Source organism: Lynx canadensis, chromosome A2 (genome assembly GCF_007474595.2).
Source record: "Lynx canadensis isolate LIC74 chromosome A2, mLynCan4.pri.v2, whole genome shotgun sequence".
Classification (NCBI taxonomy): domain Eukaryota; kingdom Metazoa; phylum Chordata; class Mammalia; order Carnivora; family Felidae; genus Lynx; species Lynx canadensis.
Window position 1 is genome coordinate 11,043,798 of NC_044304.2, and position 12,402 is coordinate 11,056,199.

A 12,402-nucleotide genomic window follows, 5' to 3' on the forward strand; every position below is an offset into this window, starting at 1 on the left:
CGATAACAGTCCTGGACACCAAGGCTCAGGTGAACTTCCTTGGCTGACACTACTCCATACGTGCTGTCACACATTGTTGTGGAGACGACTGAGTGAGTCCATGGGGTTCCACTAAGAGGGCGCCATGGGAAGCCCACGTCTGGTGACTTCTGGACCCTGCCCCAGGCAACTTTGGTCTTGGCAGATTTTTAATCTGTCATCTTTCACTGCAGTCAACTATAAACGTGAGCATCAGAGCTTCTCTGAGTTCCACGAGTCCTTCTAGCAAATCATTGAACCTTCAGGTCTCGGGGACCCCCGACACGGAGGTCATACACATTGTTTTATTATGATAAATGGCGGTTATCCCTTACTTCCTTCAATTCCACCACTCCTTGAGAAAATAAAGGGCATGAGCTGACCCCTCCGCTTGTCGGACCCGAAGCTCACTGCCCTCCACGAGTTCTCTGCATGCGCCCAGAGAGAAATGGAGGCCTCGGACACCCTTTGGTTCCTGCTCCTTTATCTTAGTTTCCACCAAACAAGCCGGACAGAACACGTGTGTTCAGCGCACAGTCATTCGGGCAAGTGGGTCTTCCCTAGGACCCCCCCGCCCCAGCCCCGTTCCCTCCTCTATGGGCAGCAGGGCTGGGGTCCCCTCACATGGCACTCTCGTTGCCTCCCCGGCCCCTGGACGCCCCCTTCTCTTGTGCCATGAGCGACTTGTAGGGCTTCCCCAGGCTGGGGAGGGTGAGCTCGGCTTCTTGCAGCTCCAGCTCCCGCTGAGACAAATGCTCAATGACGGCCGCTCCAATAGAGTCCCCCAGAACATTGGTCATTGTGCGAAGCCGGTCACTGGGGAGGGGAGGGGAGGGGAGGGGAGAGAGAAGCCACGGTTAGTCGAAGTTTCAAGAGTTCATGGAAGAGCGGGTGTAGCAGGGTCGGGGGGGGGGTCCCTTGTGCTGGGAGTTGGGGCTCACGTCCCCTCCACAACCACATAACCTCAGGCAGGTCCCTCCCCTTCAGTGTCCTCAGTTTCCCCTCCTACCAAACACGGGTTGGATCAATGCTGATGTGCTCACGTTTGATCTCAGCAATGCAATTCTCTCTTTTTAAGGACATAAACATCTGATGGAGAAAATGAGAGGCTGTGGGCTGAACGGCATACAGGAGGAGGACGGGAACCACCATGAGTAAATCAGCTCACCAAAGTGAACTACGTGTAACCAGGGAAAGATGCCAAAGCTTCCCCGGCAAGATTGGAGGCTGTCTAAATGGGACTCGGGTCCGGCACAGAGCTCCCAAATGGGGATGAAAGTCCAGAGTTTTTTGGGTTTTTTTTTTTAATGTAAACCTCCCATGTTTCAAAGTTGAGAATTAAAAACAAACACACAAAAAACACTGGCAAGCCAGCTCTGTCCCACAGATCGCCTTCTTGTGACTTCTACATAAAGCAGGGGCTTTTCAGGCTGAGAGCTAAAGCCCCCATTGCTCCTCTCCTCCCTGTCCTACTTCCCCAAGGTTAACTCTGGAATTTGGGAACCGCGGGCCACGGCCCAGAGTGTGCTCCACGGCTTCCCTTCTGCTCTCAAGTTCTAGAACTCTGTGTCCTTGCTGGACCGAGGGCCCACGGGTTGGGGGTCTCACGGGGAACGCGGGTGGGGAGTGAGGGTTGAGGAGCGAGAGCACCAGGGTCTGAAGGGACTCACAGGAACCAATCCACCGCTATGATCAGCGTGATGTCTTCAGTGGGCAGGCCCACCGATGTGAGCACAATGACCATGGTGACCAGACCCGCCTGGGGGATGCCAGCAGCCCCAACGCTGGCTGCTGTCGCCGTGATACTGCACATGGAAAGAGAACACAGGGGGGGCAGGAGGAGGGAAGGGGAAGATGAGGCGGACAGTGAGAAAGGACACCATGGAAGGGGAGAGGTGGTTCCCCGGGACATCTTAAATTAAGTTCCTGAAAACGAAAAGCAGCCTTCAATAAATGTATTCTTTCAACTCATACTTACGGAGCCTATGCTACAAGCCAGAGGCCTAGTAGAAATTCCCATGGAAGAAAACCCCTGCCCAAACAGAGCTCACATTCTAGGGGGGGGGGAGGCAGGCAACTAGCAAGATGAGTACTTAACATATATACTAAGGCAGATGGCGCTATGGAGGAACAGGTCTATGAGGGTCCAGTCTACAAGGGTCCAGTCTACGAGGGTCCAGACCATACGATTTTAAACTGAACATTCAGGGAACACTTCCCTGAAAGTGTGACCCCGAAGCAAAGACCGAAAGGAGGTGATAATGTTTGCTGTTGTATTTATAATGACCGCGTTGGAACCTCTGGGTGACGAGGCCCAGGAATCCATCGTAAGAGCCTCGTGTCATTAGGTTGCACCAGGCCATACTTTGGAAAATCCTGGGCAAAGGGATGTCCCACAACAGCATGGGAAAGGAAATGGGGACTAAAACATGACGCCAGCTCCTGACAAGCTCAGTTGGCCTGGGTGACTGGGCTCATCCCACATCCCCCCCGCTCCAACATTCAAAGCCTCCCCTGACCTCAAGCTGAGCCCCCTCCCACCCCCACCCCTAGCCAAGCTAACGACTTCTGAGGTCTCACCTGCTGGCACAGCCCACCCAAGACCACCTCACCTGATAGTTGTGATCTGGCCCAGGTTGAGCTCATAGTTGTTGACTTGGGCGATGAAGATGGCGGCCAGGGCCTCGTACAGGGCGGTCCCGTCCATGTTGACGGTGGCCCCCACAGGCAGCACAAACCTGGTGATGCGTCGGTCCACACCCAGGCCCTCCTCCAGGCAGCGGAAGGTGATGGGCAGCGTTGCAGAGCTAGGGGAGAGAGCCCAGGAGACTGAGAACGGGGGGGTGGCAGGGTGGGGGCCGGGGCCGCAACGAGTCGAAAGAAGAGAGTCTGCTGAGAACACTAAGAGCCCAGATGGGAGCCAGAGCGAGGAGAGGCTGGCAGGCGTATAACATTTCAGAGACTGATAACTGCACAGGGAAGAGGGATTCCTCATGTTGCCAGAAGCACACAGCAATGGCAGTCCCCTAGGGTGAAGGTCTCTGGACCCGCTTAAAGCCAATAGCTTAAGGCTGATTACTAGGCACGTGTTTGTGTCACTGGTGCACTTTCCACTTCCAGGAAGGAGGGGATTAACGGTCTGCTGGCCTCCCACCCACACCCTCAAGGTTGAGAGAGAAGTATTACAGGGACCCCTAGTCCCCCACTCCTGTAGTTCACGGGGCACCCCAGCTACGCTAACCCTCCTTGCCTCTCTCCCACCGCCCCTCAGGGGAGGAAGGGGGGCCTAACTGATGGGGGAGTTTAGCTGAAGGAGTGGCCGTCTCATTTGGGAGTCCGTCTGTCCACAAAACACGTGCTCTGCCTGGTCAACCTGATGCCACGCAGTGAGAAGCCTGGACCCACAGAGAAGGCCTTTGGGGATCCAGCCCTGTGACGACCAGGTTGAGTTTAATTCTGGGCTGTGATGGCACCCATCCTATTGGCCACAGACCAAATCTCCAGGCAGCATTGCGAGCAATAAAAATGGTACCATTCTTCCAGCTGGTTGGCCCTTGTGACACTTCTCAAACTATTTTGAATTTAGATGATGGGGAAAAGGGAAGTTCTTTACTAACCCCCTAAAACCACAAGAAAAGGACAAGGAGGCCAAGAGAGCTCCCAGCCACCACCCCGAGGGGAAATGAAACTCTCTGAGCCAGAAAAACGACCGAGAACATGGAGCCCGTGGGAAGCTTGGGCTTAACCTCAAGACTGGCAGCTAGTTCTCCTCCACACACAACAGAGAAATAGACAAGGAGGAAAAGAGGTCAGGAGAGCCAGTGCGGGGACAGAGATCAGCACTGAGGTGTTGGTCGACCTGGAGACCTTCCGGAGCCGCTGACATTACCGCACAGCGCGGACGAGGCTCGGTAGGGGGTGAAGGAGGGCAGGACTCGTAGGAGAGCAGGTGGACAACAGCGAACCTCGGAAAAGCACCAGGGGTGGGGGATTAGGCCGTACCTGGAAGACGTGCCCATGGCAGTGATGAGGGCCTGCAGCACGCCCCCAATGAAGGGGAAGGGGTTCCGGTGGGTGATGAGGAAGTAGATGAGGGGCAGGACACCACCAGCATGGAGGAACAAGCCCACGATGACGGTCAGGGTGTACATGCCCAGCTGACCCCCCAGGACGGCCATGTCTTCCATCTCGAGGATCTTCCCAGCAATCAGGAACAGGATGCCCACGGGTGCGTACCTAGGCCAAGCCAGAGGCCTGTCAGAGCTCCCTCATGACTCCCCCTAAGGCTCCGAGCTGGCATTCCCAAGGCTTTGCCCATATAAGCCCCTGGGGCCAGGCAGTGCCCATGGCCCAGCACCCTACTCCACCCCAACCTTCCCCACACACTCACAAACAGGGAAGGGCCCCACAGGCACAGTCCACTTCCTCTTCCTACTCACCCAGAACTCATGCCCACTACAGTGGGGAAAGGCTCCTACAACTCCACGCGATACAATCTTATGAGGTCTCTCTTACCTCCATTCCCATTCAAGTCCCTTCCCAAAGAATCACCGCCCTTGGGACTCTCTCCCTAGACGTGGCCCAGACGGTCCCTATCGCTGGCCTTTGAATGCCCCTTATTCACCGCCTCCAACTCTTTTTGCGCTAAGTGGGTAACCTCTAGGCCCCTACTGCCTTTTCTGTAAGTGCATACTCCCACTCACTCACCAGCCCTGAGCTATTGCACCTGAATTTCCCATGGGCATCTCAAACCACGTGTCTTGTCAAATCATCTACTTATTCAACCTCTCTCCTGAGCACCCGCTCTGCTCCAGTCACAAGGTCCCTGCCCCTGTGGCACCCACATCCTGATGGGGAAACAGGCGGGACACATAGAAACGCCTAATTTAAAACTTCGGAGGGCGACCGCCGCAAAACAGAGCCCCTGAGTGGGGCTGTGGAAACATGCGTGGTCAAGGAGGGGCTTCTCGAGAGATGCTGACATTCACGCAGAGGCCCGAGTGATGAGGAGGGACACATCCACCCGCGCGGGAAGCATTGCAGGCACAGTGCAAAGACCCTGAGATTAGCATGAGCTGGAAGACGTAAAGGAGTGGAGAGCAGACCGGTGCAGCTAGAGCAGCGAGTGAAAGAGAGGAGACAGAAGTGAGCTCATCGGGGGCTCACCTGTCCCCCCCCAGCTGGGCTCAGCTAGGCTCAGGGTGACAGCCGATGTGAAGGTGCAGAGTTGTCTCCCAGCCTAGACCTACCTCTGTGTCTGCTCATGAACGCCCTTCCCAACCTCCCCATCTTCGTCCTTCCTCCTGATCCCCCAACAAAGTTCCTCACCTTCCGGTCAACTGCACAGGGCTTCTTTCCTTCTACCCTCAGCCACCCAGTACATCAGGATATTTGACCCAAACCTGCCAACGACACCACTTTAGATTTATGGTTTCCAAAACTCAGTCTCATTGGTCTTATTTATCCTTGACAAGCTCACCATCCACTGCTTTTCCAAGCTTTCACCTTGGCCTCTAGCCCCCTACACAGCTTTCTAGTTATTGGGGATGATGTACAAAATCTTCTCCAGTTTGGGACCAGACAGTCTTGTCCACATCTTTTTTTTTTTTTTTAAGTTTATTTTTGAGAGAGACAGAACAGGGGAGGGGCAGAGAGAGGGAGAAAAAATTCCAAGCAGGCTCCGCGCTGTCAGCACAGAGCCCGACGCGGGACTTGAACCCACGAACTGTGAGATCACGACCTGAGTTGAAACCAAGAGTTGGACACTCAACCGGCTGAGCCACCCAGGCGCCCTGGTCTTGTTAACATCTTTCATGGCCACTCCCAACTCACCTTGTGCTCCCACCTCCCTGAACTCCCTGCCATTCTCCAGACAATTCAGGTCCTTGCAGGCTTTGCGTGTTCTCTCATCTCCACTTGAAGGGCCTCTTCCCCCTCCCTGTCCTATTGGATTCCCACTTACCTTTCAAGACCCAACTAAGAAGTGACCTTTTCTATGATTCCCTCCTCGGCTTCCCAAGCAGAGTCCACTACCTATCTGTCCACTGGCTATTCACTTCTCCACGTTCTCAACACCTTTTAAATGTCCCTTTACTCTAGAACCTTCCGCCTTGAATCACATTTATCTAGTATGTGGCTGTCTCCTCCAAGACTTCATGACTGAATTCAACGGATCTCCGTATTCCAGAGTTCAAGACCGAGTTAGCCTGGGAAAATGTCTGCTGAATGAGTGAAGGAATTGGTGAAGGAACAGACACATGTAAAGAATGAATGAATGCGTGCATGTATCGATTAAGGAATAATTAGCAAGGGGCTAAATGAGTTAGAAAAGGAGCAAATGAGACACAAATGAAGGGGTGAGTGAATGAATGAGGGTGTTAAGCGAAGAGGTGAATGAATGCAGGGAATATGTGAGCCAGTCAATGGGAGGATAGCAAATGCAGAGATGAATGAGCAGGCCAAAGAATGAGCTCGAATGAATCGATGGTGCAGTGAGTCAATAAATGAACAAATCAATCAATGGTTTCATTAATGTGAAGATGAGTCCATGAGTGAATTTATAAGTGAACACATGAATGAGTCGATTCACCAATACGTATATAAATGATCTGGGTCAAAAAGCCCCAATGGCCCCTTGAGCATCTGCCCCACCACCGGACTTCCCAGCCCCAGCTCCACCCTTCCCGCGGGCCGTCACCTGCCCACACTGTCACAGCCCAGCACTCACCAGATAATGATGCCCACCATCCTCATAATAGCCTCATTGAGGCTGTCGAAGAAATCCCGCAGGACTCGGCCCTTGTGTTTCATGCCACCGATGACCAGCCCAAAGGCCACAGAGAAGACCACGAGGCCCAGGGCATTGATGCCATTGGCTGAGCCAGGCACAGGCACAGTCTCCTCGAAGCTCAGCACCTCCTGTAGGGTGCCCAAGGCCCATGTGACATTTTCCAGGAGGCTGGTTCCGTTGTCCATCGAGGATGGGGGAGGCATGGCGGTGCCCAGCTCAGATCCATTCTCTGTCCTCACTATGGTCCTAGTTACCAACCTCGTGCTGTACTGCGTCTTGAACTGAAATATGGAGAGATCGGGGCCAAAATCGATGCATCAGAACCTCCTGGAGAAATTTACCGGGAACACCAATTCCTGGTTGCCACACCCTGGAGAATCTTATTCAGTGGATCTGAGTGAGTAAACGAAGTACTTGACCAACGCGTAGAAGAATGAGTGAAGCAACACATGAATGGAGGAGTGAACGACCAACGCGTAGATTCCGCATTTTTCAAAGCTCCCTGCTCCAACAGATTAGAAGGCCTCTCTCCTCAACCATCTATGGTGAGACACATTGGTTCCTCCTCCAGAACCATCCCCAGGAAGCTCATGGCCTAAGAGCTGGTCATCCCACCAATGGGAGGTACATTCTATCTCCCAGACTCTTCCAAAAGCCCCTGCCCATTGCTCTGTCAGACCCTTCTTCCCATCCCTCACTCGGGGACCATTCACTCAGCAGCAAGCCCCCTACCACCACTCCCACCCTCCAAACCTCCTTGAGCAAACTGTGTACTTCCTCCTGACCTGTTTGAAGCAGGCCTCCACAAGGTTGGGTGGAAACATATTTCTGCAGAAAAACATCAGAGGAAGGGAGGTAGTTAGCAGCAGCACCAACAATAATAATGGCAGTCAACATGTGAATGCTTACTCTAGGCCAGGTACTGAGCTAAGTGACCTGTATGATCTAAACCCTACAACCTCTAGAAGTGTCCCTTCTAGCACTATTGATGTCCCCATTTTATGCACAAAGAAACCAAAACCACAGAGACTTTATGGAAGGTGCCCAAAGCCACACAGCTCCTGAGAGGTACAGATGGACCTCAAATCCAGGTCTCTCCAAGCCCTTCAGTGGGGAGGAGAAATCCCCTACCGAGCCACCTTGGGGATTTCAACTCACACACACGTACCAGTGATGCCTCAAAAAAACCCAGACAACGTGTGCGTTTCCCCCAAGTCAGGGACCAGGGAAGAACCATGGTGAGCCTTGATTCTGGCTGTCAAAATCTTGCCTCTCTAAGAGAATCATTCATCCCCCGATGGAGCTTGGGAACACCAGCCACCACCTGTTCTGAGCCTGTCTCAACATGCAGCTCTAGCCTCCGGAGCCTAAGGGCCAAAAGGTCATACCCTAGAAGTCACCGACTCTCAGAGCATTTGTGCAATGCTCCAGGGCAGAAAGCAGGCACCAAGAGAGTAGGTTCAACTTGGGTGTTGCATTTCCAGGCTGAATCAGCCTGTTCCCTAGTCTCTCCTTGAGCACACTTTGTTGCATCTAGGCTTAGAGTGCCCATCAAAATTAAAAAGGACGTCACCTGACCAGGTCCATGAAGGCATCAGCTGTGGGGATGGTCTCAATGCGGCCCTCGCGGTGCAGCCCCTCCTTGGAGCCCTTCCCAGGGTGGATGATGGTGACCATGAGGATGCCAATGAAGACAGCAATGACCGTGGTCACCATGTAGTATACAGCTGCCCGCATCCCCATCCGGCCTGTTGCCTTGTTATCCAGGGATGCCATACCTAGAGGACAGGGGGTACCGCCCTGAGCAGCCCCGTCCACACCCCACCACCCACTCGCCCATCCATCAGCTCTATTCTCCTCATACCACCAGCTCAACAAGCATCCCACCAGGCATCTCCTTTTTCTGGGTCCCACGCCAGCACCCACCCCACCATCCTTTGACCCACTCATCTTTCTTCAACCCCCATTCCGTTTTCCGTGTATACCTTCCACCCCGTCCTTTATCCCAAACACCACATCACCAACCCTCCCTTTTCAACCCCCACCCGGGCCTCCATTCATCCTTATGTTGTACCACGACTTCATTGTCATCCCACTCTTCATTCTGCTATTGACCCCAAGATCGTACCTCCCTCCAACTCACCTCACTGTAAACTACTTCCGAGAGATACATCTTTTGGTGCCCCATCCAAATGCCCTTTACCAGACTAATGCACCTGTCCTTCAGCTGCTGCGTCTGTTGGCTGCTAACAGTTCATGCTGCCCCCCCCCCTCTTGAGAGCTGCCCTCAGCAGAACAAAAGCTGCCTTGCCCAGAAACACCCCATGGAAGGTCTCAGGCCAAAGGCTGCCTGGAACTGGGATTCAAAGGGCCAGCCCCTTTGACTCAGGCGGGGGCAGAGGTGAGAAGAACAATCCTGTAGCATTACTCCTGTTCCACAGCTACCCGTGGGATAGGGCTGGGAGGCCAACCTTCTTCTGAACCCACATCTCTGCTGAGAGTCTTTCCCTGCCTCATCTTGCTTCCTTCACTTGCTCGTAGGTCTCTCTTGAATGCCATCCCTTGCCCAATCGCTTGTGCAAAGATCCCCATCTTAGGCTCTGCTTCTGGGAAACCCAGCCCAAGAAAGCATTCTTCATGCCAACCTTCATGCCAATCAAGTCTGGAGGTTGGCAATCAACCACTTAGGTTTGTTTTTGCAAATAAAGTTTTATTGGAACACAACCATGCCCACTTGATTACATAGGAGTCCGCGGCTGCTCCCATATTACCTTCACAGAACCGGGTAGTTATGACAGAGATCATACGCACCCCACCCCCCATGCTGAAAATGTTCACTCTCTGGCCCTTTCCAAAAGAATTCGCTGGCTTCTGCACAGCCCATCCATATTTCTACCTCATCCCCCACCCACCATCCTGTCCCCTCCATCTCAAACACCTTTACCCGCATCCCACCCCTTGGCCCTCCGAGCCGTACTCTCTTCCCTGGCTGCCCCCCTGAATGACGCTAAGCCCCTGGCGGGCTGGTATTCTACCTCCACGGAGAAGTCCGGTAAAGTTACTAAGTGGCATAGGTCACACTGGGTCTGGAACCTGAGTCTGGCTAAGATCCGGGCTCTGGCCCAAGAACTCGGGGCTAGGTGCCGGCTTCGCGTTCCAGGTCCTGAGGTAGGGGGGTGATCTCATGCCTGGGGTAGCTTTGGCTCCAGGTTCGAGCTGGGACTGTCGGATGGGTCTTAGAAGCCACCACTGGCCTGGGCTCCCTCACCTGTGACCAGGCTGGAGACAATGAGCGGCAGCACCAGCATCTGCAGCATCCTCATGAGAAGCTCTCCGGGGAAAGAGAAGTACTTGATCTGCCGGTAGGTAAGCTGGTACGGGCGCAGGGCAAAGGCCAGGCTGACCCCTAGGACCGAAAGAGGGGCTCTGTGGAGTGGTTTGGGTCACTCAGCCCCATCTGTGTGAATGTGTCCTTTTGGGGGCGGGGGGAACGCAGTGGGCGGCGGGATGCGCTCGCGTGGGTGACAACCGGTAGGTGGAGTGAAGGTGTGCGCGGGCAGGAGATTTCCCCGGGGACCCCGGGGACCCCGCCCCCCCCCCCAGCCGGCTCACCGATGACCACCGCGCTGACGGTCAGCAGGATGAAGGCGTTCCGGCGCAGGAAGCGCAGCACGTGCTCACGGGTCATGGTCTGCAGGCGCAGGCGCGTGCGCAGCGCCCTCTGCTGCAGACTTTCTTGCAGCCGCTGCAGCCAGCCCACCCGGCCCAGCCGCTGGCCACTCTCCCGCAGGAACAGGCTGTTGCCGTGGCTGCTCATCGTCTATCTGCCGCGGCCGCAGGGGCCTTCCAGTGAGGGGCAGGACAGAGGGCGGCTGCAGGGAGAGGGGAAAGGGTGGAAGAAACCGGCGAGGGGCTCAGAGAGAATCCAGGCACCAGCGGAGGGCGGACGTCCACCTGCTGGGACGCGCCCATCCTGAGACACCTGAGAACACCGCCTGGGGCTCCAGGGTTACACCCCGGGGAGAAAGAGGTCCAGATCTCCTGAATCGCTCCCGGACGTGGTTGGGGAGAGGCGGGGTGGGAGATCACAAGGTAATGGAGGTTTCTGCCACTCCCTGGCTCCAGAACCCTCCTTATTTCACACCATCAGGAGGAGGTGGGGGCTGCCCCAGCTCACAAACCAAACTAAAGAGCCTTTGCTGAGCACCACGTGCATGCAGAGCCCTAGACAAGGCCCCTGGGGTTAGCCCCCCAAATTAATGTGGTTTCGTGTCTGGCCTGGAGGTGCAGACAAGTGGACCATCCACAATGACAAAATCATCAGGAGCCTGGCAAAAGTCAGTGCCCGACAAATGCAACTGGTCTGCATGAGTGTTCAGGTGAAGAAAGGAGCTGGAGGTGCGGTTCCTTAGGGAGGAAATGGTGACCTTGTCCCCAGGGGCTCTTCAGGACTCATCTTTGAAGGGGAATGTGATGTTCAGAGTTCTCTCTGGGGTGCCAGGCACTATTCCCAAAACCAGACTTTTGCGTCTTCTCTGTATCTGACCACTTCCCTATAACCTTATTTGCTTACTGAAATAAATATATGTCAAACGGAAGCTTTAGATCATTACTTGAAATGCAAATTATATTTTAATACACATTAAATGAAGTGCATACAAAAATAAAAACCTGTCGATCCTCTTACCTACTAAATACAAGTTTAAGGCAGCTTGGAAACGTGACTCTTGTGGGCCAGAGGAACTTTTGCTTTTGTGGACTTCTTCCTCCATTAAAAAAAAAGTAAAGTATTAAGTTGTATTTTACAACTGAATTGTTATAAAGGTGAATATAGTGGTTGCACAACACTGAGAATGTCCGAGATGCCCCTGATGCCTCTTTAAAATGGTTGGGTTTCTGTTCTGTGAATTTCACCGAACATTATACTTTAAAATATTTTCTTTTAGGGGCGCCTGGGTGGTTCAGTCGGTTAAGCGTCCGACTTCGGCTCAGGTCACGATCTCACAGTTTGTGAGTTCAAGCCCCACGTCCAGCTCTGTGCTGACGGCTCAGAGCCTGGAGCCTGCTTCGGATTCTGTGTCTCCCTCCCTCTCTGACCCTCCCCTGCTAACGGTGTCTCTTTCTGTCTCTCAACAATAAATACATGTTAAAAAAATTTTTTTTTTAAATTTTTTTTTTCAATGTTTATTTATTTTTGGGACAGAGAGAGACAGAGCATGAACGGGGGAGGGGCAGAGAGAGAGGGAGACACAGAATCGGAAACAGGCTCCATGCTCTGAGCCATCAGCCCAGAGCCCGACGCGGGGCTCAAACTCACGGACCGCGAGATCGTGACCTGGCTGAAGTCGGACGCTTAACCGACTGCGCCACCCAGGCGCCCCTAAAAAAATTTTTTTTAATATTTTCTTTTACTAAGTGCAGTTCTTGGAGCACCTGGGTGGCTCAGTCGGTTAGGTGTCCGACTTCAGCTTAGGTCATGATCTCACAGTCCGTGGGTTCGAGCCCCAAGTCAGGCTCTGTGCTGACAGCTCAGAGCCTGGAGCCTGCTTCGGATTCTGTGTCTCCCTCTCTCTCTGCCCCTCCCCCGCTCACAC

General features: G+C 53.8%; 1 protein-coding gene across 2 annotated transcripts; it reads right to left on the reverse strand.

Annotated features, from left to right (window-relative positions):
- Nucleotides 1-485: 485 nt before the first annotated feature.
- On the reverse strand, nucleotides 486-10,798 carry SLC1A6 (solute carrier family 1 member 6). 2 transcript variants are annotated; one of them, XM_032591401.1, is made up of 9 exons: nucleotides 10,421-10,701; nucleotides 10,077-10,214; nucleotides 8,382-8,586; nucleotides 7,594-7,636; nucleotides 6,746-7,089; nucleotides 4,021-4,254; nucleotides 2,631-2,825; nucleotides 1,689-1,823; nucleotides 486-834 (listed from the first exon to the last, which is right to left on the reverse strand). In XM_032591401.1, the coding sequence occupies exons 1-9, from the start codon at nucleotides 10,623-10,625 to the stop codon at nucleotides 639-641; spliced, it is 1,695 nt and encodes a 564-aa protein (XP_032447292.1). In that variant the 5' UTR covers nucleotides 10,626-10,701; the 3' UTR covers nucleotides 486-638. The 2 variants fall into 2 exon arrangements, with proteins under 2 accessions (XP_032447292.1, XP_035920093.1); XM_036064200.1 differs by lacking the exons at nucleotides 486-834; nucleotides 1,689-1,823; nucleotides 2,631-2,825; nucleotides 4,021-4,254; nucleotides 8,382-8,586 and having other exon boundaries at nucleotides 7,059-7,089; nucleotides 10,421-10,798.
- Between the last annotated feature and the right edge of the window lie 1,604 nt (nucleotides 10,799-12,402).

Coding starts and splice junctions, on each gene's coding strand:
- SLC1A6 (XM_032591401.1), bottom strand. CDS start 10,625: ATGAGCAGCCACGGCAACAGCCTGTTCCTGCGGGAGAGTGGCCAGCGG. Junction 10,215..10,420: donor CGTCAGCGCGGTGGTCATCG/GTGAGCCGGCTG, acceptor TTTCGGTCCTAG/GGGTCAGCCTGGCCTTTGCC. Junction 4,255..6,745: donor ATGGTGGGCATCATTATCTG/GTGAGTGCTGGG, acceptor GGCTTGGCCTAG/GTACGCACCCGTGGGCATCC.